General features: G+C 47.9%; 5 protein-coding genes across 5 annotated transcripts; 3 read left to right on the top strand and 2 right to left on the bottom strand.

Annotated features, from left to right (window-relative positions):
• Positions 1-53: 53 nt before the first annotated feature.
• LOC9662340 (enoyl-[acyl-carrier-protein] reductase, mitochondrial) lies at positions 54-1724 on the top strand. Its single transcript, XM_002982868.2, has 5 exons — positions 54-306; positions 703-968; positions 1025-1146; positions 1199-1281; positions 1342-1724. The coding sequence occupies exons 1-5, from the start codon at positions 82-84 to the stop codon at positions 1642-1644; spliced, it is 999 nt and encodes a 332-aa protein (XP_002982914.1). The 5' UTR covers positions 54-81; the 3' UTR covers positions 1645-1724.
• A 12993-nt stretch (positions 1725-14717) lies between these two features.
• Positions 14718-15287, top strand: LOC9661958 (probable C-terminal domain small phosphatase). Its single transcript, XM_002982867.2, has one exon. The coding sequence runs from the start codon at positions 14718-14720 to the stop codon at positions 15285-15287; it is 570 nt and encodes a 189-aa protein (XP_002982913.2).
• Positions 15274-16216, bottom strand: LOC9661957 (peroxiredoxin Q, chloroplastic). Its single transcript, XM_002982748.2, has 5 exons — positions 16108-16216; positions 15925-16062; positions 15780-15869; positions 15500-15714; positions 15274-15424 (listed from the first exon to the last, which is right to left on the bottom strand). Exons 1-5 carry the CDS (start codon positions 16195-16197, stop codon positions 15400-15402), a joined length of 558 nt encoding a protein of 185 aa, XP_002982794.1. The 5' UTR covers positions 16198-16216; the 3' UTR covers positions 15274-15399.
• A 688-nt stretch (positions 16217-16904) lies between these two features.
• On the bottom strand, positions 16905-18170 carry LOC112350882 (protein UNUSUAL FLORAL ORGANS-like). Its single transcript, XM_024687862.1, has one exon. It carries the CDS (start codon positions 18168-18170, stop codon positions 16905-16907), a length of 1266 nt encoding a protein of 421 aa, XP_024543630.1.
• Positions 18171-18328: 158 nt separating this feature from the next.
• On the top strand, positions 18329-20799 carry LOC9662338 (glucose-1-phosphate adenylyltransferase small subunit, chloroplastic/amyloplastic). Its single transcript, XM_024687980.1, has 9 exons — positions 18329-18676; positions 18857-19153; positions 19211-19480; positions 19547-19726; positions 19790-19893; positions 19955-20066; positions 20120-20218; positions 20319-20438; positions 20508-20799. Exons 1-9 carry the CDS (start codon positions 18428-18430, stop codon positions 20622-20624), a joined length of 1548 nt encoding a protein of 515 aa, XP_024543748.1. The 5' UTR covers positions 18329-18427; the 3' UTR covers positions 20625-20799.
• The last annotated feature ends 55 nt before the right edge of the window (positions 20800-20854 follow it).

Here is a 20854-nt window from a genome sequence, read left to right as displayed (position 1 = left end):
CTTACCTGAAAGGTTAAAAGTAGGGAATATGTTCTGTTTTGGCCATTAAACTTTCGAGGTTTTCTGTTGCGTAGCTCCGCCATGGCAGCGATCACTAATCGCGCGATTGTGGCTAAGCGCGGCGATGGAGGTGAGCTGGAGCTGGAGCTCACCAGCAAGCCGGTGCCGGATCCCTCGCCAGGTCGTGTGATTGTGCGCATTCTTCTCAGGCCGATCAATCCCACGGATCTCGTCTCCATCCGCACTGGTCGATTCGGGCATCCGGTCTCTACTCCGGGCTCTGAAGGATACGGGATCGTTCACGCGGTATGTGATCAGACCATTCCTTGGAAAATTCTTGGCTCTCGTGGTTTTGGATGATTTCTCGTTGGCTATGAGCTCTCTATTTTCGTTTTGATGGCTGTCTGGGCTTTAGAACTTGAAAGTCTTGTTGCTAGCTTCTTGCAAGGAGATTCGATGCTAGCCTAGTTCTCGAATTTCCAGCGAACTTAGTTGTGAATCCCAGCTTTCGTTTTTCTTTTGCATTTGGTATGTGATCAGAGAATTCCTTGGAAAAGTCTTGGATAATTGCTCGTTTGCTACGAGTTCCATGGCTTTCTAGGCTTTAGAACTTCTTGCTAGCATTGAATTCCAGCAAACTTAGTTGTGAATCCCAGCTTACGTTTTTCTTTTGCATTTGGACTGATTGTGTCAAGTTTACAGGTCGGAGATGGTGTCACGAAAGTGAAGGTTGGACAACGCGTAGTTCCTTTCATGTGGGAGGGACTGAAGCAAACCGGCGATGGCTCGTGGCAAGACTACGTCTCCGTGCGAGAAGAGATGCTCTCTTTGGTTCCCGATTCCATTCCCGACGAAGTAGCGGCACAGTTTGTCATCAATCCCTGGACCGCCATTGGGATGCTCAGGGACCTTGCAACTCCTCGAGGGGAATACATCTTGCAAACAGCAGCTGGATCAGTGTTAGGCAGGTCTCGTGTTGATTCTTCTTTTTGTTAGGAAGGTAACTTAGCGTGTGTTTCTACAGGCAAATCATCCAGCTCGCGAAGCACTTGGGGATCAAAACCATCAACGTTGTGAGACGCGAGGAGCAAAAGGAGGAGTTGAGACAACTCGGAGCCGACGAAGTTATATGCTCCACCACCGAAGGTGACGGCGTTCGAGTGAATTCTTGTTCTTGGTAACTTATCTCCTCTTCCAGACGTTGTTGCGAGAGTGAAGGAGATCACGGACAAAAAACTGGTCCACGGGGCTCTAGATTGCGTTGGAGGAGAGCTAACAAAGGTTTTGCTTTTCATGGAAGAATTTCTCGGGCTTTACTCGTCTTTTGCTTCGATTTTCCAGAGTGTGGCCGCAAGCGTGAGGCGAGGGGGCACGGTTTTCGTTTACGGCGTTCTGTCCTCCATGGAAGCAAGCATCCGCATCCACGATCTGCTCCGGCAAGTTCGCGTTACCGGCTGGATCCTCGTGAATCACTGGGAGATCGAGCAGGAGAGAAACGCTTTCATCAGCGAAGCGTGGAAGCTCTTGGAATCCAAAGTCATCCAGCCCTTTTCCGGCAAGAGATTCCCTCTCTCCGAGTTTAAGGCTGCGATGGAAGCCTCGGAAACAATGGCAAGAGGTGGAAAAGTTTTCCTTGAGAGCTGAAAAACTTTATGAAGTGCTAAATAAATGTAAAGTTAAGAATATTATCTTTAACTTTATTTAATACCTTTTCTTTTTCAAAACATGGTTTATATTTAGTAGTGTGAGTGATTGGAATATGGAAAGGAATACAGAAAATGTGCATATTAATTAACCCAAAAACTCTAACCCAAAAACTCTAATTTATATACAGGAGTGAGTGGCCTGGACTGAAACCAATCCAACGGCTATCAAAATCCCACTATGCTAATATTAGTATACAACATCGTAACCATACATTTAGCCTTTACATCATCCCCTCCTCTTGGAATAATGAAAAGCCATTAAGGTTCTTTTGTAGATAGGCTGGGATCTAAAGGAACATTAGGAGAAGGTATCGGTGGATCTGTAGATGGTATTAACTATTCTTGATCCCTTTGTATGAAACGTTTTAACTATTGCACATGCACAATCTCCAGAGGATTGGCTTGCTGAACATCATGCCGAACATCATAAACTTGTAGTCCAACTTGCCACAACACCTGATACGGTCCTTTCCACTGCACAAGGAGCCCCTTAGATAAACCACGTACTGTAAGATGGGGAAAACGAACTAACACTAAATCATTCATTTTGTACTTCATAGGTAGATGATGATGGGAATTGTAGTGCCATTTTTCTCCCACTTGTATGCGGCCTAAGTGTTCAATAGACTTTGCTCGGACAAATGGAGAATGCTCATCAAATATTAATCCCACGACCTAGCATTGAGAGCTTGTGGAAATTGCGAAGGTAAACCCAGCTCCGTTTGTAATATTGGATTATGACCATATAAGAGTTATATGGTGAAGCACCAACAGAATTCTACACCCCTGTGACATAGGCATACCGAAGAGACGGCAAATAACCATCCCAATCCGAATGCTGAAAGTTCACATACTTCGCAATCACCCCTTTGAATGTCCAAACGAGCAGTTCCACCATACCGTCTGATTGTGGATGATAAACACTCGTGAAAGTGTAGCGTATCCCCAACCAAGACGTCAAAACATGAAATGCCTCAGCCATAAATGCGGGACCATTATCCGAAAGAATCCGCTTTGGACAAGAATGCTAGAACACCACTCAATTAAGGAGGAAGTATCTAACAGCAGTTGCAGAGGCACTAGCAAGAGCATCAACTTCCACCTAATGAGTTAAGTAGTCAGAAGCAATAATAACATACTCATTGCCAACAGTCGATCGTGGAAAAGGTCCCATAAGATTAAACACCACTAACTCAAATGGACGGGAAACTACAATAGACTCCAACTGTCCTTTCGTAGCACGAGGGGGAGTATTATGAATTTGGCACCAAATGCAACTACGCACATATCGAATAATATCATGTTGCATCTCCGGCCAATAGAAAGACTTGTGCAGCTTCTCGATTACATGACGATGTCCCATATGCCCACCTAAAACAAGAGAATCATGGTAAGTATGGAGAAACCGCGGGATAAAGACAAAAGGTACCACTAGCCATAAATGATCATCAAGATCCATCCCTACAAAATAAAGAAGGCCATCTTCAAGATGATACTGAGAATGTAAATGTTGGAATGGCAAGTCATCAATAAGTGATGTAAGATTCTCAAACCCATATCGAAGCCTTTATATCCATAGCTCAAATTTTTGAGCCTCGCGAACCTTATCAAGAAAAGGTAGTGTGAGACATAAAATCCCTAGGCCCCAAAGTGGAGCCGGAAGGGCGCCACGTGGTAGTGGCCGAAGCGAGAGCCAAACGAGCGTAACACGTTTGGACCAAAAGCTCCGACTTGAAAAGTCAAGAGCGGGAGTGGAACTCCCAAAGAAGCGCTCGAGGAATGAGCACGAAGCGAGCCATAGGCAAGGCTCCAAAAAGGGACCCAAAAAGGACCAACACATGACACGTGGAAGTGTCCGAGATGGACCCAAGTTGGAGTCCGAGATGGAGTCTGAGATGGAGTCCGAGATGGAGTCCGAGGTGGACCCGAGATGGACCCGAGATGGAGTCCGAGATGGACCCGAGATGGACCCGAGATGGAGTCCGAGATGGAGTCCGAGATGGACCCGAGATGGAGTCCGAGATGGACCCGAGATGGAGTCCGAGATGAAGTCCGAGATGGAGTCCGAGATGGACCCGAGATGGAGTCTGAGATGGACCCGAAGTGGAGTCCGAGATGGACCCGAGATGGAGTCCGAGATGGAGTCCGAGATGGAACCGGGACTGAGACCAAGACCGAGACCGAGACCGAGACCGAGACTGAGACCGAGACCGAGACTGAGACCGAGATCGGGACCGAGACCGAGACCAAGGCCGAGGCCGAGACCGAGCCCGAGCCCGAGTCCGAGTCCGAGTCCGAGTCCGAGTCCGAGTCCGAGTCCGAGTCCGAGTCCGAGTTCGAGTCTGAGAGGGTGAAAGCCCAAAGCGTTCGTCTCCCAGACCCTGGGGGGTTTGGTGAGCTCCAAAAGTATAGTAGGAGTGGAGCCAGTTTGGCCAGGAAAGGCCAGTTTGGCCCAAGAAGGCCGGACCCAGTGTTGGGTGATGAGCTGCCCACTGGGAAGTCCAAGACTAGAGTGAATACGAACCGACAAGCGGGGTAGCTTGGTGAAGTGTTCAAGAGTCGGCTCTAGTTCCCCCGGGAGATCGACTGGCCGATGCTCCCAGTCCAAGTGTGGGTGGCACTACCTACTTGGATACCTGTCGTGGCTCAACGGAACCTCGCTCTAAGCCCATGGCTAGAGCACCTAAAGGCGGAAGGCGGGGAGAGTACCCATGAGGCCCACGTAGGGTCACGGTGTTCCGAAATGGTGTCCCAAAGTCCCGGACTGTGGAAAGGAAGAGGGGTAGCCCTCTGGTGTGGTGACCAAGGACACAGTCACACAGTGAGGAAGTCCTAGAGGATAGTGGGACTTAGTGGTCAGGCCGGTGGGCCTTGATCCAGTGGCAATGTTGGCGAACACAGCTAAGGACAGAAAGGGACTTGGTGGGGACCGGAACAGAGATATTGGGGAAGGCTATTCCCCGTGTCTGTAAGCATCCTAAGGATGTTAAGGAGTGGATCTGGGATGATCCCTCATGGACGGATGACCCAGTCTTTGAGATATGGGATTGGAATGCAAGTGGTGTTGGACCACCAGTGTGACCAAGGTAATTGGGCATGGCCTTAGCGTAACGGGCCGATACGTTGGTGGTACCTTGGGGTGTCGATCATGGGATCGGACACGTGGAGCACTCGGACCAAGTGCTAAGGTTGAGTGGCATGGATGCCATTCTCGGGGCTAGCAAGCCCCCAGTCTTGAGTTGGACTTATGGAGGTTGTGAATGAGACTCCTCCAAGTGGTCGGAGGTGTGGTTAAGTGACTAAAGTAGAATGGAAAAATTAGTCGCTTACAATTTGGTATCGGAGTTGTTCCTTAGTCCGACTTTTATTGGTGCTTGAGTATATCACCATTGATGTTGGCAACGGAAGGTCCGAGGAGTGGGCCTATCCTTGAGAAGTAGCATGTCGAGAGGACATAGCTCTCCACTCAAGTCCATGCGTGAACTTGGGCACAATGTGGTGGATAGAAAAGGGCCAATAATGGAACGACTTTGGGATCTTGGGAATAGTATAAGATCTCCTCAGAGAGCTGAGGATGTGATCCAAATGAGCATTTGACGCAGCAAACGGGCTAACGTAGTTGTGATAAACAACTATAGTTGGGATCACGGGAAAGATGTAGACTCCAAAATAATAAAGGAGTTACAAGATTATCCTCATATAGTTGAGGTTGGTGCTCATGAATGTGAGACCAGAGGTAATGACCATGGGAGGTCAAATACGGAAGAAGACACAGGTCCTTGAAATGGTAGCTAGTGCTACCTCTAATAAATGCTGGAATAACCCAAGGAGTTGGGGGTGTGCTTAGAGGATGAGTTGGTATTCTCATCACATGAACAAGTGGTCCTAAGGGGCAAAAGGTTGCCCCAAGAGAACAAATCAAGTGTCGGAGTAACACTTGCAAATATGGTCCTTGTGAGTAGGACCTGAATACAAGAAGTTGTATTCCAGCGAGTTGACACCTCGAAGACTAAGACCTCGCAGGTCATTGGATTAGCAAAGTCTAAAATGCTGGATGACTCAAGTGGAGTCGGGGAATGGTCCTAAGGGATTGGTTGAAGCATTTGGACGGAGGTGTATGATGCCCCATGAGGTATGGGGAGGATCATAATATCCAAGTATGAGAACAATGAGTATCTCATTAATGGCAGAATGTGCCACATTAAAGTCGTGGGAAAGATGTTCCCAGAAGAGAGCAACTTTGGCCCAGAGTCGGGTGCAAACACTATGGTGCGGTGCTAATGGATAGTTAGCATGAGGAACAACTATATTGGTCTTGGCAAAGACCTAAACACTAATAAGTAGTGTTATAAGGATAGGCTCGTGGAGCTGATGGTGTGGAGACACCAAAGGTGCCAAGGCGTGTTTCCTTGAGGTCAAGTTGGCGGGTTCATGAAAACCCCGTCCAAAGGAATCCCAATGGAAATGGGAATGGCATGGCCTAAGCTGGAAAGCATGCGGTTAGAGTGTGGTGACTCAGATAATGATGGAGGTGTGGAAGCACCGAGCAATGAGTTGTAGTACTTGACAATTATGGGGCAACTAAGCAAGAGGTGCAAGATAATTGGTTAAATGGGTAGAAGGTAGCTACCCAAGACTTCTTAATGGCATAAAGAAGTTAGATATACCCTTACGGGGGATAAATTGCTTATGTTGCGATATAGTAAGTCAATGTCATAAAAGGAAATACTCATTGTCAAGAAAGCCATCATTGGGACACCCTAACACTCTAGAACACCAGAAGGTGGTGTTTGATGTCGCGAGGGCAATGGATAAGGCCCAAGGGACTAAGTCCCTAGCGAATGATGGATAGAAGGTGCTATCCAAATGTCCAAGGTTGCGGAGACAGGAGAGGACTGTCTACCCGAGTTGGACAAAGCCAAAAATGGAATTTTGGCAAGGCTAGTGATGGGCATGTAAAGGCCCATAAGCAACAATGTAATCCCAGTGTGTGGGATTATAAGGTGAGCATACCCGGATTGAGGAACCACTCCATGGGCTATTGGGTAGGTTCATCCCTAAGAATACTTGCTAAGGCATGACAGAAAGTGCAAAGCTATCCTCTTGGTCTGGAGGAGAATGACCGAAGGAAAGGTGTGAAGCCAAAAGCAAGAAGTAAAGGGATAAAACCGAACCATAGGAATCGAAGGGCATAACCAAGGTTGGTTATGCCAGCTGGGAGTGGAGAATCAAGTGGGGGCTCGAGGGTGTTGCCGCTAGCAACCGTGATGCCATGGGGAGTCTAAAATATGGAATTGTCCATGTTAGACTATATGGTAATTGGAAAACTTGCAGAAACGGGGGGCCTTAGCAAGCTAAGGGACAGAGTTCCTTCAAGGTTCCCAAAGAGGATTCTAGGTAGCTTAGTACCTAGAAAGGCCAAGCGTAAATGGTTCAAGGAACGCGTGAAATTAGAGTGGCGCAGTAGAAGCGTGGTCTTGAAGCTTGCCATGAGGCAAGGCTATCAAGATTAGGGAAGTAGTTCCCGAGTGTTCAAAGAGAAGGCTTTGAACGAAAGTCGATGATCGAGGGCTTTCACGCTTGTGCAGGAACCATGTTACAGTGGTCGGAGGACTTGCCAAAGCGAGATTGGCAAGTCAAGGGAACAAATACCCTAGTTGAAGGTGATAACTTCAAAAAGGGTGGGCCATGGGGCCAAGCATGGAAGAGTCCATGCATGATCACAGGCTAGTCAAGTGAGAGGACTTGGCAGTGGGGAGGAACTAGGTTCCTAAGCTGTGATCTATAGCGCGCTTTGAGTATAAATTGGTGCACCGGCGTGGGGAGTCACGCCAGGCATCCGGTGTGATGCCATTCGTAGATGCATATACGGAGGTTGGGTTCGAGTCCCGACCCTCTAGTGCTTGGGTTCGAGTCCCAAATCACTAGGGCGTGGTGATGGTTTGGAATATGAGGACATTCATATTTCGGTGGTCATGGACTCTCAGTGGGGAGACTAGTTTGGGCACATCGCCAAGTGAGGGATGCCTCGGAGTCGTGATGCACGGTTAGATTGCTTAGGGTGAAAGCTCGGCATATCTAACTTGAACGCTTTGGTGCAAGTGGCACCAAGGACGTGGTGAGTGAGATGGGGACACCTAATCTCAGTTGCTATGGACCCTTGGCTGGAAGGGCTGGCTTGGGCGCACCGCCAAGTGTGGGGGATGCCCCCGGGGTCATAGTCAACAACATAAAGGTCGAGGAGACCTAGTACCTATTGGCAAACCTATTAAGGTGCCAAGGTTAGATCACTAGGTGATCTTATGGCTAAAAACAAGGACAAGGTCCTTGTGAGGTTAAGGAACAAGGTTTCTAGTTCAAAGCGTTGATTTGAACTATTGATAATGGTGTGGCTTGGTCAAGGTGACCAAGTGGGAAGGACACCTAAGGGAAAAAAGATATGTCAATACAATGGCATAGTGAGTTCAAGGGAAGTAGTCTCTATAAGAGACCCATGGGAGGGTCACACAATTGGGCCGTGGATAGAGCCCATAGCAAAAGATGCTAAAGAGACGTACTAGGGGTGGACACCCTCCGAACTTGGCAAAGGAGAGTCTTTGCTATGGAACCGAAAGGATACCTCGAAAATGGAGGTAGCGATCCTATGTTGTTGGATGCAACAATCAAGGATAGGAGCAAGAAACTAGTGGCTAAGAAAAGAGCCATGGGAATCAGGGGAAAGAATCCAAATGGCAAAGATAGGCCAAAAACACTAATGTGTTGGGTGCTAACGGGTTGTGGGAAAAGCAATATTTTCCCAAAGATGGATTCCTAACTGCTCCGATTTGGCGAAAGTAGAAGCTCCAAGGGGGAGTAAGGTAGCCAAATAATAGGGCTATGGACTGCCCTAGCACAAATTGTAATAACTGGAACTTAGTGCCAAAGGTGGCGTGATATCGAAGAGAGGATGATGGTGCCCTCAAGTAAAGAACTTCCCAGGATGGGGAAGTGGAGTTGCACCATGTGCAATGGAAGGTGTCAGAGACACCTAGGAAATTGACTCTGAGAAGTCAAAATTAAAAGTTCCAAAGTGCAAAGGTTATGTCGATAGAATCTGAGACTACTCGAGAATGAGTAGTGGAATTAAGTTAGAGAAGGTGTCTCTAACAGGTTTAGTGAAAACTAAACCAATAAAAGGAGAGAACCACCACAAGTGGTCAAATGAGTCTCTAAGTTGGAGGGACTATGCTCCTTGGAGGATGGATAAGGCATGGTGAGCCTTCAATGTCAAACCATAGACAAATATTGGCTGAGTGCCAAGGATGGAAATGGTAACACATGCGAGTGTTACTTTACAAAATGGTTTACCGTTCGATGAGGACATCGAACTTCGTCTATGGGTGGTGGAGTTGTGAGACACAAAATCCCTAGGCCCCAAAGTGGAGCCGGAAGGGCGCCACGTGGTAGTGGCCGAAGCGAGAGCCAAACGAGCGTAACACGTTTGGACCAAAAGCTCCGACTTGAAAAGTCAAGAGCGGGAGTGGAACTCCCAAAGAAGCGCTCGAGGAATGAGCACGAAGCGAGCCATAGGCAAGGCTCCAAAAAGGGACCCAAAAAGGACCAACACATGACACGTGGAAGTGTCCGAGATGGACGCCGAGATGGACCCGAGATGGACCCGAGATGGAGTCCGAGATAGAGTCCGAGGTGGACCCGAGATGGAGTCCGAGATGGACCCGAGATGGAGTCCGAGATGAAGTCCGAGATGGAGTCCGAGATGGACCCGAGATGGAGTCCGAGATGGAGTCCGAGATGGACCCGAGATGGAGTCCGAGATGGACCCGAGATGGAGTCCAAGATGGACCCGAGATGGAGTCCGAGATGAAGTCCGAGATGGAGTCCGAGATGGACCGGAGATGGACCCGAAGTGGAGTCCGAGATGGACCCGAGATGGAGTCCGAGATGGAGTCCGAGATGGACCCGAGATGGAGTCTGAGATGGACCCGAGATGGAGTCCGAGATGGAACTAGGACTGAGACCAAGACCGAGACCGAGACCGAGACCGAGACTGAGACCGAGACCGAGACTGAGACCGAGATCGGGACCGAGACCGAGACCAAGGCCGAGGCCGAGACCGAGCCCGAGCCCGAGTCCGAGTCCGAGTCCGAGTCCGAGTCCGAGTCCGAGTCCGAGTCCGAGTCCGAGTCCGAGTCCGAGTTCGAGTCTGAGAGGGTGAAAGCCCAAAGCGTTCGTCTCCCAGACCCTGGGGGGTTTGGTGAGCTCCAAAAGTATAGTAGGGGGAGGACTGCAGTGGAGCCAGTTTGGCCAGGAAAGGCCAGTTTGGCCCAGGAAGGCCGGACCCAGTGTTGGGTGATGAGCTGCCCACTGGGAAGTCCAAGACTAGAGTGAATACGAACCGACAAGCGGGGTAGCTTGGTGAAGTGTTCAAGAGCCGGCTCTAGTTCCCCCGGGAGATCGACTGGCCGATGCTCCCAGTCCAAGTGTGGGTGGCACTACCTACTTGGATACCTGTCGTGGCTCAACGGAACCTCGCTCTAAGCCCATGGCTAGAGCACCTAAAGGCGGAAGGCGGGGAGAGTACCCATGAGGCCCACGTAGGGTCACGGTGTTTCGAAATGGTGTCCCAAAGTCCCGGATTGTGAAAAGGAAGAGGGGTAGCCCTCTGGTGTGGTGACCAAGGACATAGTCACACAGTGAGGAAGTCCTAGAGGATAGTGGGACTTAGTGGTCAGGCCAATGGGCCTTGATCCAGTGGCAGTGTTGGCGAACACAGCCAAGGACAGAAAGGGACTTGGTGGGGACCGGAACAGAGATATTAGGGAAGGCTATTCCCCGTGTCTGTAAGCATCCTAAGGATGTTAAGGAGTGGATCTGGGGTGATCCCTCATGGACGGATGACCCAGTCTTTGAGAGACGGGATTGGAATGCAAGTGGTGTTGGACCACCAGTGTGACCAAGGTAATTGGGCATGGCCTTAGCATAACGGGCCGATACGTCGGTGGTACCTTGGGGTGTCAATCATGGGATCGGACACGTGGAGCACTCGGACCAAGTGCTAAGGTTGAGTGGCATGGATGCCATTCTCAGGGCTAGCAAGCCCCCAGTCCTGAGTTGGACTTATGGAGGTTGTGAATGAGACTCCTCCAAGTGGTCGGAGGTGTGGTTAAGTGACTAAAGTAGAATGGAAAAATTAGTCGCTTACAGGTAGATCCTGCTCTGCACCTTGCGGACACTAAACGTCAAGTACAGCAACCACCGACGGCATAGAATCCTCGTTTAGAAAATCCACAGATGCTGGAATAATAGGCTTGTCAAAAATATGAGAAGAGAGTGAAGCAGGAAGAGGAGCTTGAAAAAGGGCATCAGCATCAACCATAAAACTCCCTGAGCGATGAACAACATCAAAATTATATATCTGAAGCTTCAAAGCCCACTGAGCAGTACGATCAACTAGGTTCTTCTGCTTCAATAATGAAGTAATGGCAGCATGATCACCTTCAAGTAACGTCCGAGGACCATGTAAATATGCATGAAGTTTCTCGAAACCCCAAACTGCCGCTAAACACTCATTCTCTGTCATGGAGTAGTTCACCTCTGTTGGTTGTAATGTACGGCTTATATATGCAATGGGATGACACTGACCAGGCACACTCGGGCTTTCTTGCATTAACACACCTCCAAGACCAATATCAAAAGCATCTATGCGCAAAATAAAAGGTTGAGTGTAGTTAGGATATGCCAAAACCGAAGGAGTCGTCAATAGCTTTTTGAGATCCACAAACGCCCGCTCACAATCTGAAGACTAGATAAAAGATGACGTTGATGACTTCAACAATGCTTGCAACGATGCAATGCAATTAGAAAGATGATCCATAAAACGACTGAGATACTGCACCTTGCCCAGGATGCACTACACATCATTCACACACTTCGGAGTAGGGAACTTTAGAATAGCCACAAGTTTGTTAGAATCAACTCGTAAACCCTCACAAGAAATACAGTACCCAAAATAAGTTGTGTCCTTTGACCAAAACACGCATTTCGACTGCTTCAGCTTTAAACCAACATCCCGTAGTCAATCTAACACTTTACACATATCACAAATGTGCTCCTCCCATGTCCCCTTTGAGTGAATCAAGACATCATCAATAAAGTCAGTAGTCACCTCTGGCATATCACAAAGAACTTCATCCATCATCTGCTGGAAAATTGCTGAAGCATTGTTCAAATCAAACGGCATCACCAAGAACTCATACAAAAAGCAGTCTTAAGAATATCTTTTTCGGCCATCGGTACTTGCTAGTACCCAAAAGCAAGATCTAGCTTGGTGAACCAATGATTTTGCCCCAGATGATCCAAGAAATCAGCAGTGTGAGGAAGGGGGTACACATTTGGGATCGTCACTTCGTTTAACGGACGATAATCGATGTAGAAACGAATACTCTCATTAGGCTTTGTCACAAGATGATGTTCACATGCCCAAGGACTCCACAACTTCCGAATAACACCCTTCTCCAACATCTCCTTGATGTTTGCACATAAAATCTTAATCTCCTTGGGTGATCGACAATGAATAAAAACTTTGATTGGATGAGCATCCGCGGTTGGAATCAAATGACGTGTGGCAATCTTGGCCGCAGATGATAGGTCAAATTCAAAGAAATCAAAATACTTCTTCATAAGTCGGTCAACCGTTGCAACATAAAGACTGTCAGAAGGATCAGAAAAGGGAAGAGCAGAACGAGACAAAAACATAGGAGAAAATAGTGGGGGAACTAAAGTAATGGAAGCAGAGGTAAAAGTAGAAGGACAAAGAGGTACAAAAGTGAGAGGAATGGATGAAACATAAGGAAGTATGAGACGAGGGGGAGAAGCTTCAAAGTCACATTTGGCAAGATTGTGCTACAACCAGTCCGTACCAAGAATGAGGTCAAAAGCTTGACTCGGCACCACCCATAATGACTACAACTTAAGCTCAAGATCGCCCACATGCACAACTAGGTCCACCTTATCCTGTGCACATGCATGTGTATGGCTGTTGCCATAAAGAATGAAAACTAGTTCCACCGCACAACGCAAGTGTAGACGGCAACATGTGGCAACAGGTCGAGCAATAAAAGATAAACTCGAACTTGTATCAACCAACACGGAGAGAATAATATGAGACCTCTTGTTATAAAAATGAGCTTGGAAAGTAAACACTAGATGAACCGGTGCTGAATGAACCTCTTGATGATACTCCTAAAAGAAAAATGGAGGGGTCACTAACTTATTCACACAAGGTCCCTCTGTTACTTGTGTGACTCCTCATTTCTTGGATACATCTCAGTGTCCAAACCTTCCACTGCAGTAGCACCAACAGGACATTGCTGATGCCAAGGCCTCCACCCAGGAAATGGAGGTCGCCAATCTGGAAAACGCCGACAGTGCCGATAAGTATGACCAACTTCATCACACGCCCAGCAGCAAACATCATGGCCATGACCACGTCCTCGCCCTTGTTCTTGGACTCGAGTAGTAGCAGCATCAACCTCCATTGGAACAAGACCATCACCCATAGGAAGGGGAGCTAAAGAACGGGCAGCGAGAAGTGGAAGAAGTGACGTCTCATAACGTTGTGCCAAGCGAAGAGCATCGTCAAGGGTGGCAGGAGCAAGTGCATGCATAAGTCTGACAAGATCTTGATGAAGTACTAGCCACAACATTCCTAGCTTCATCCGCTCCGACATATTTGGCTCCGCACGAAGCAAAAGACTTTGGAAACGAATGCCAAATTATTCAGATGGCCTTTGGCGAAGACGATGCAATTGTTGGAAGGCATCATCACAGTCGTCGGCATATCTGAAGGCACGTTTAAAGATGTCCGGGAGAACACTCCAATCCCCACGAGTGGCTGCACTCAAACCATTGTACTATTGCAATGCCATCCCTTGGAGACACGTGGGAAACTCATGCAAATGTCGAGTATCATCCCAAGAATGATATATGGCTATCATCGTGAAGTGATTGAACCAATGGTACACATAATCCCTAGGATTCTTGTGAAAGAACTCTAGCCGAACATGAGGATTAGTACCAAGAGCAAAAGAAGTTGTACCACATGCCGTGAACGCCACTATCAACTGAGTTTGGTTGTTCAATTGCAAATGCATAGCATTAAGCAATTGTACCAACTACTATTCTAGAGTCAAACAAGGAGATTGCTGATCTGCCATGAAGATGGACAAAGAAAGAGCAAAAGAAGAGAAACAATAAAAAGCAAGAAGGAAATGGGAGATTTAGACAATGCAAAAAGCTAAATCTAAACTAAAATCCTAAAAGGGAAAAACAAAAGAAAGGAAATTAAAAAAGTTAGATCTAGACGATGCAAAAGTTAGATATAAACTAAAATCCTAAATTCAAACACTCCTCAAGGACAATCAAAAGTGCCCCTCGACAATCAAAGGTGCCCCTCACCTCCACCATTGTGAGTGTTTGGAATATAGAAGGGAATATAGAAAATGTGCATATCAATTAACCAAAAAACCCTAGTTTATATATAAGAGCGAGTGGTCCGGATTGAAATCAATCCAACAGCTACCAAAATCCCACTATGCTAATATTAGTATATGGCATCATAGTTGTACACTTTCACAGTAGGATTAAGAAATTATATTTATATTTTGCATTCTAAATTTGAACTTCATTGCATTTAGGTTTACAAAACACTTTACCAATTTAGGAATAATTTGCTGCATAGTACTTATTATTTATTAATAAAATTAGTTAATAAAAAACTTATAACTATAAACATATTTATAACTTATAAATACAAGATAAAATAAACTAGAATATACTAGGAAGTGCTTAAAAAAATTTACAAATTATAAATACAAAATTAATCTACCGTTAAATAGTAAACTATTCTAAAATATTCAAGTATATTCATAAGCAAACCAGAAATTATTTTAAATACCTTATCCTTTTAAATATGTATATTAAGTTTTGAGGCTAGGGTTGATATCAAACACGATGCCTCTTCTCCAGGAGCAACGTCCGGAGCATCGCAGTCGGGCAACGCTGGTCCTGGATTTGGATCACACCTTGGTGCATGGCGAAGTGCAGCGTCCAGGCCTGGACGAATTCCTGGACCAGATGTCTGCGTTGTACGAGATCGTCCTCTTCACCGCAGGCCCTCAAGAGCTGGCGGAACAGTGGGTGACAGCCATCGACAAAGGAAGGTTTGCGTTTATCCTGTATGGAAACTCATGTGTGAGCCCCAAGGTAGGAGTGAATCACAAGATCCTCAAGGATTTAGGGAGGGACATGGCCAGGGTTGTGGTGGTGGACGACACCCCGAGCACTTACAAGTATAACCAGGAGAACGCGTTGCCAATCACTCCATTCTACCGTGGGGACGACACAGACCAGGAGCTCCTTGCGCTCATCCCCTTCCTCGCCAGCATTGCTCACTCGGAGGATTTGAGATTGGAGCTCTGCAAGCGAAAGGGCTACACAAACTCCACGACTAGCGCGACCATTGTCAACAAAAAGGAAAAGGGCACTGTAGCAAGCAACAAGAAGAACAAAAAGAAGCCATAGCTGAGCTTATATTGTACTCGTTTCTTTCTTCCATAACCAATTCTAGAGCTAGCCTCTTATATCATAGTAGAATAATATGGTTTTTAATGCTAGAAAGCAATCATATAATCAATCACCCGCCAAAGCCACGCTTGGTCCTGTCAATCCATGGCGAGATACAAACCACAGTAAGGGAGTTATTAACAGAGACAAGAGAAGGTTTGTATACTTACATTGTGCGAATGGCTTTGAGAGCTTCTTCGACGTGCTGCTCCGCGGCGTACTGGTCATTGAAAACCATGCGAACGATTCCTTTCCTGTCGAGGACGTAAGTTTCTCTCCCTGGCAATGCACCGAAGAACTCTCCCGGGATCTCCAGCTCCTTGCGAAGTTTGTCACTGGAATCGCAGAGCAGCGTGAATGGGAGATGATGTTTTTGGCGAAACTCCTGCGATCTATACAACCGTGAGTGTCAAAGAAGTCTAGACAAAGTTTGCTCAGAAAGTCCCAAACCTTGTGAGTTTCTTGACCGTCTGCGCTTATGCCAATCACTTCAGCACCGGCTTTCTTAAATTCCTGATATGAGTCTCGAAAGGCGCAAGCCTGGAAACGAAGAACCAACAGCTTTCAAACAAAGAGAAAAGCTTTTTCTTTCTACCTCTCTCGTACAAGCCGGTGTGTTGTCAGCCGGGTAGAAAAAAATGACCAGAGGCTTGTACTTAAAATCGAGTAGATTCACCAGAGTTCCATCCTGGTCCCTCAAAGTGAAAGGAGGCATTCGTTGTCCCACGGAGATCTACACCGCAAAGACAATGAAAATCTAAACAATCATAATCCATACCTTGGCAACTGGACGAAACTGCCGTGGAGCTGGAGGAGTGAAACCCACTCCGCAATGTAGCCCGAGAAATCGACTCACACAGGACGCCATAGCCACGGATAATACAAAAGGTCATTTCTCGACCTCGATTCCATGGAGAAAAACAAAAATATCTTTCAAATTTGAATCGGTTATGCTAGAATTTATTTTGTTATCCAGACATAAGTACACCCAAAAAGTTTTATAAGTTTAATATTGAAGTTTCTCATATAAATGCCCAGGATCTTCAGTTCTTTGTAAAGTTTGCAAATATGAGATCATGTTTCTGCCGAAACTTCTGCAATACAACCGTGAGTGTCAAGAAACTCAAACCATGTCGAAACTAAGAGTGTGAGTTTCTTGACTATCCAATCACTCCAGCACCGGCTTTCTTAAATTCCTGATACGACACAGGCCTGGAACGAAGAATCAAAGGCTTTCAAACAAACAACAAATTACGTATAAGCTGGTGTATGGTCAGCAGAAAAAAATGACCAAAGCTTGTACTTAAAGTCGCGTAGATTCACGAGAGTTCCATCTTCAAAGCGAAAGGCAGAAATCTACACCACAAAAGCTCAATGAAAATCGAAACAAACAATGGAGGAGTGAAATAATGTAGCCCAAGAAATCGACGCCATTGCCATAATACTGTTAGAGGGAAGTCGCAAGCTCGATTGATGGCCAGAGCTGTGGTCCACAACTTAAAATGGGCCATATCGGGCACCCGAGAACTTTGGCGCCAAACACCATTTTAAAAAAACGAGACCGGACTGGACCGATCAAATCGGGCAGCCGAGCTGGGGCGTGAAGGAGAAACAAAGGAACATTTTGTGCAACACATTGGGCGCTGGCGATCCCAGCTTCCTCCACAGGCACCGCACCACATCAAACACGATGAGCATCGGCGGCTTCTCGTAATTGATGAAGTAGACGCATCCGCCATTGCCCGCGCAATCGAAGTACATCCCTCCCGGCTTGGTGAGAAACTCGTCGAAGAGGCGGCTGGGCATGGAATCGATGAGCTCCCACTCCATCGCCTCTGCCCTAAGCTGCCAAACCCTAATCCCCACCGTGGAAACGTGCTGCTTGCCAAACCCGCCCACCATGAAGAGCGCGCCCGCGCATTCCACCAAATGGGGGCACGTAAAGAAATAGGGCCACGGCGCGTTAATGTTGATCCAGATTCCCTGGTCCACAAGGAAAGCATATACCCCGTTTCGCGCCTCCCACGTCATGAAATAGAGGACGCCGTTACACACCGCCTTGCCCATGGTGAGGTCGTCCTCCGGTACGCCACTAATTGACCAGTGGCCACTGGCCGAATCGTACACCTCCGTACGCAGGTTGGTGAAATCGAAGTCGTCCGATCCGGGCGGCTTTGTCCGTACGACAATGCGGTATCGCCCGGATTTTAGGGTTCTCGGGTCCTCGCTCTCGGCGACCATGCCGACGAGCCCCGCGTAGAAATCTCCCAGCAGCGGCGGCAAGCGGCGCCAGGATCGCGTGATTGGATTGCACACACACATGCTCGAGGCGCCGTTTGCCTCGACGAGGCGGAAGCACAGCAATCCGCCGGCGCCGGTGATGTAGTAGATGTTGGAGGGGAGGAAGGAGAGGGGGAAATGGAGCCAGCGATCTTCGTCCGGGATGTAGACGAAGACGAGCTTGTAGTGGACGTCCGCGAACATCAGGAGCCAGGATTGGTGATTCTTGGCGGCGCAGTGCCCCAGGAATGTCGGGGAGGAGAGGAGGGATTGCCAGCGCGAGCAGACGATGCGGAGCCGGAAGAAGCTGGGGATTGGGAGCCGGGCCAGGATTCTGTCGTGGAGATCCTCCGGGAGGCATCCCCACAATGCTGGATCCATGAATTGATCGTCATCGTCCTCCTCTTCCTCTCCGCCGGGGATTGGGGTTTTCAGGGATTCTCGATCCAGCTTCTTCATCTTCTTCACGAGATTATAGCTGCAGGACGCCTCCCCTTCCACGCCCGCCGCTTCTTGCTGCGATCTTTCTTCACCATCGCTGGGAATCGCCTCGCTCACCATCGGTCACTGTTCCTCATAGCGGCTGCTCTGTTCTTCCCACTTCCGGGGAGAAAAATTAGGGCAGAAATGGGCCAGGTGTACGAACGGACGCGACGTTGCCAGGTGGTCGGTACGGACTGGTGCTACAGAATATGAGGTGGTTGGGAATATTCTGATACTCCTCTATGAACCACATGTCTTCATTTTGGAGCACTTTAGCACACGAGCAGGATACTGCGAAGGACCTCTTCTTCTTCTTGTGAGGGAGGTTGCGAGCTATGGCCACCGCCTCGGCAAGATCTCCACTGCTGCCCTCTACGGCGGCGAGCTGCCACGCGCGATCGAGATCGATGGGGGCGACGACGAGGAATTGTTTGGGTTTCTCGGCCTCAATCGCCAGTACCTCAGGTCTGACGAGAACCTTGCCCGCCGCATTGAGGCCGGCGATGCAGCCCGGAGCTTTGGTGGTGAAGGCGGTGTCGGATTCCATGGAGGAGGAGATCTGCTTGAAGCCCGACGCTGGAGTGGTGAGTGCTTGCTCTTTCGCATTGCTGCATTGTGGGTTTTTTTAGCTTGCTTTGCTTTTCTTGCTCGTTTGGTTTGGCCATGCGCAATCTAGCGGAGATAAGGGCCGTAGAAGTCCGGATCATGCATTCTTTTCTCTGATGCTAGAAACCATTCTCACTGAAGTGGTTTTCTTCTTCTAGAGCGTTTTGGGGATCATTCTAGGTGGAGGAGCCGGGACACGGCTTTATCCACTCACGAAAAAGAGGGCAAAGCCAGCGGTGCCACTGGGTGCAAACTATCGCCTCATCGATATCCCCGTGAGCAACTGCATCAACAGCAACATCAGGAAGATCTATGTTCTCACGCAGTTCAACTCGGCATCGTTGAACCGTCACTTATCGCGAGCTTATTCCAGTAACATGGGAAACTACAAGAACGAAGGATTCGTGGAGGTTCTCGCTGCTCAACAAAGTCCCGAGAATCCTAACTGGTTTCAGGTAATTGTTCTCAAAGTTTTTAAGTTCTCGCAGTTCCAGCTGAAGCTGTTTTTGTAGGGAACCGCTGATGCTGTGAGACAATATATGTGGCTTTTTGAAGAGCAGCCTGTGATGGAGTATTTGATTCTGGCTGGAGATCATCTCTATCGCATGGACTACCAGAAGTTCATTCAAGCTCACCGGATCACCGATGCAGACATCACGGTGGCTGCACTGCCTATGGACGAGAAGCGCGCGACTGCCTTTGGCTTGATGAAGATTGATGACGAAGGCCGGATCACAGAGTTTTCTGAGAAGCCGAAAGGAAGTGCTCTCAAGGCTATGGAGGTATATTTATTGTCGTTTGTTTTCGCTGACTAGAATCGAAACAATAATGCTATGCTGCTCTTGCAGGTGGACACGACAATTCTTGGTCTGGATCCGGAAAGAGCTAAAGAGATGCCTTACATTGCAAGCATGGGTATTTATGTGGTGAGTAAGGATGTCATGAGCAGGCTTCTTCGTGATGAATTTCCTAACTGCAACGATTTTGGAAGTGAAGTGATTCCTGGCGCCACACAGCTTGGCATGAAGGTTTGTTTTTGCTCTGAAGGGATCGAAACGAACGTGACTTAAACAATACTCTGTTCGTTGCAGGTGCAAGCGTATTTGTATGATGGATACTGGGAAGACATAGGGACTATAGAGGCATTTTACCATGCCAACTTAGGATTCACAAAGAAGCCCGTTCCAAACTTCAGGTACTAGAAGCTTGTTGTCGTGAGTGCTCATTCTGCTAACTTTTCTTTCGTCTTGCTCCAGCTTCTATGATAGATCGGCTCCGATCTACACTCAAGCACGGTTTCTACCTCCCTCGAAACTCATCGATGCGGACGTGACTGACAGTGTGATCGGCGAAGGCTGCCTCATCAAGGTTTGTTTTTTCAAATGCGGCAAAGAAGATAAGCTTTAACGAACGCGACGCAGAGCTGTAAGATCCACCACTCGGTGATTGGATTGAGGTCCTGGATAGCCGAGGATGCGCTGGTGGAAGACGCACTGCTCATGGGTGCCGACTTCTATGAGGTGTGTCAATCTTTCTTTCTTTATAGTTTGTTCTTCTGTGAGGTGTTGCAATCTTTTTTTCTTTATAGTTTTTCTTTCTTCTGACGATGCTTCTCTCTAGACTGACGAGGAAAGAGACGCTCTTCTACTAAAAGGAGGGGTCCCCGTTGGCATCGGCAAAGGCAGTGTGGTGAGGCGAGCAATTGTGGACAAGAACGCGCGAATTGGACAAAACGTTCAGGCAAGATCTCGTTGTCTTTGATGTTTCAAGGAAGAGAAAAAAATCTGTGTTTGCTCGTCGTTTTTGCAGATCATAAACAAAGATGGTGTCCAGGAAGCCGCCAGAGAAACCGACGGTTTCTTCATCAATTGTGGGATCGTGACAGTGATAAAAGACGCGGTCATTCCAAACTCCGTGGTTATTTAAGCTGACTCGGGTTAAGAGTTTTCGTGGAGGGTGGGGGTTCGATTCCTGTGGCGGCGGCTTTGGCCGGCCGCCAATTATGGCACGCCACGTGCCACGTTGTTAGGGCACGCGACACGTAAGCGCGTGGGGTTGTGTTTAACCAAAATGGTTCTCCTAAATTCTATACCTCTTTTTCTCTCGATGCTTGTCGTCGCGTGTAGGCATTGCGCTCAATCGTCGCCTCGAGCGCC

Source organism: Selaginella moellendorffii, unplaced genomic scaffold, assembly GCF_000143415.4.
Source record: "Selaginella moellendorffii unplaced genomic scaffold, v1.0 SELMOscaffold_55, whole genome shotgun sequence".
NCBI classification, from domain to species: domain Eukaryota; kingdom Viridiplantae; phylum Streptophyta; class Lycopodiopsida; order Selaginellales; family Selaginellaceae; genus Selaginella; species Selaginella moellendorffii.
The sequence above is the reverse complement of the archived record's forward strand: the minus strand, read 5'-3'. Positions and strand labels throughout refer to the sequence as shown.

Coding starts and splice junctions, on each gene's coding strand:
- LOC9661957 (XM_002982748.2), bottom strand. CDS start 16,197: ATGGCGTCCTGTGTGAGTCGATTTCTCGGGCTACATTGCGGAGTGGGT. Junction 15,715..15,779: donor ACGGTCAAGAAACTCACAAG/GTTTGGGACTTT, acceptor TATAGATCGCAG/GAGTTTCGCCAAAAACATCA. Junction 15,425..15,499: donor CTCAAAGCCATTCGCACAAT/GTAAGTATACAA, acceptor ATGGATTGACAG/GACCAAGCGTGGCTTTGGCG.
- LOC9662338 (XM_024687980.1), top strand. CDS start 18,428: ATGGCCACCGCCTCGGCAAGATCTCCACTGCTGCCCTCTACGGCGGCG. Junction 18,677..18,856: donor TGAAGCCCGACGCTGGAGTG/GTGAGTGCTTGC, acceptor TTCTTCTTCTAG/AGCGTTTTGGGGATCATTCT. Junction 20,439..20,507: donor GAATTGGACAAAACGTTCAG/GCAAGATCTCGT, acceptor TCGTTTTTGCAG/ATCATAAACAAAGATGGTGT.
- LOC112350882 (XM_024687862.1), bottom strand. CDS start 18,170: ATGGTGAGCGAGGCGATTCCCAGCGATGGTGAAGAAAGATCGCAGCAA.
- LOC9662340 (XM_002982868.2), top strand. CDS start 82: ATGGCAGCGATCACTAATCGCGCGATTGTGGCTAAGCGCGGCGATGGA. Junction 307..702: donor GATACGGGATCGTTCACGCG/GTATGTGATCAG, acceptor TCAAGTTTACAG/GTCGGAGATGGTGTCACGAA. Junction 1,147..1,198: donor TATATGCTCCACCACCGAAG/GTGACGGCGTTC, acceptor CTCCTCTTCCAG/ACGTTGTTGCGAGAGTGAAG.
- LOC9661958 (XM_002982867.2), top strand. CDS start 14,718: ATGCCTCTTCTCCAGGAGCAACGTCCGGAGCATCGCAGTCGGGCAACG.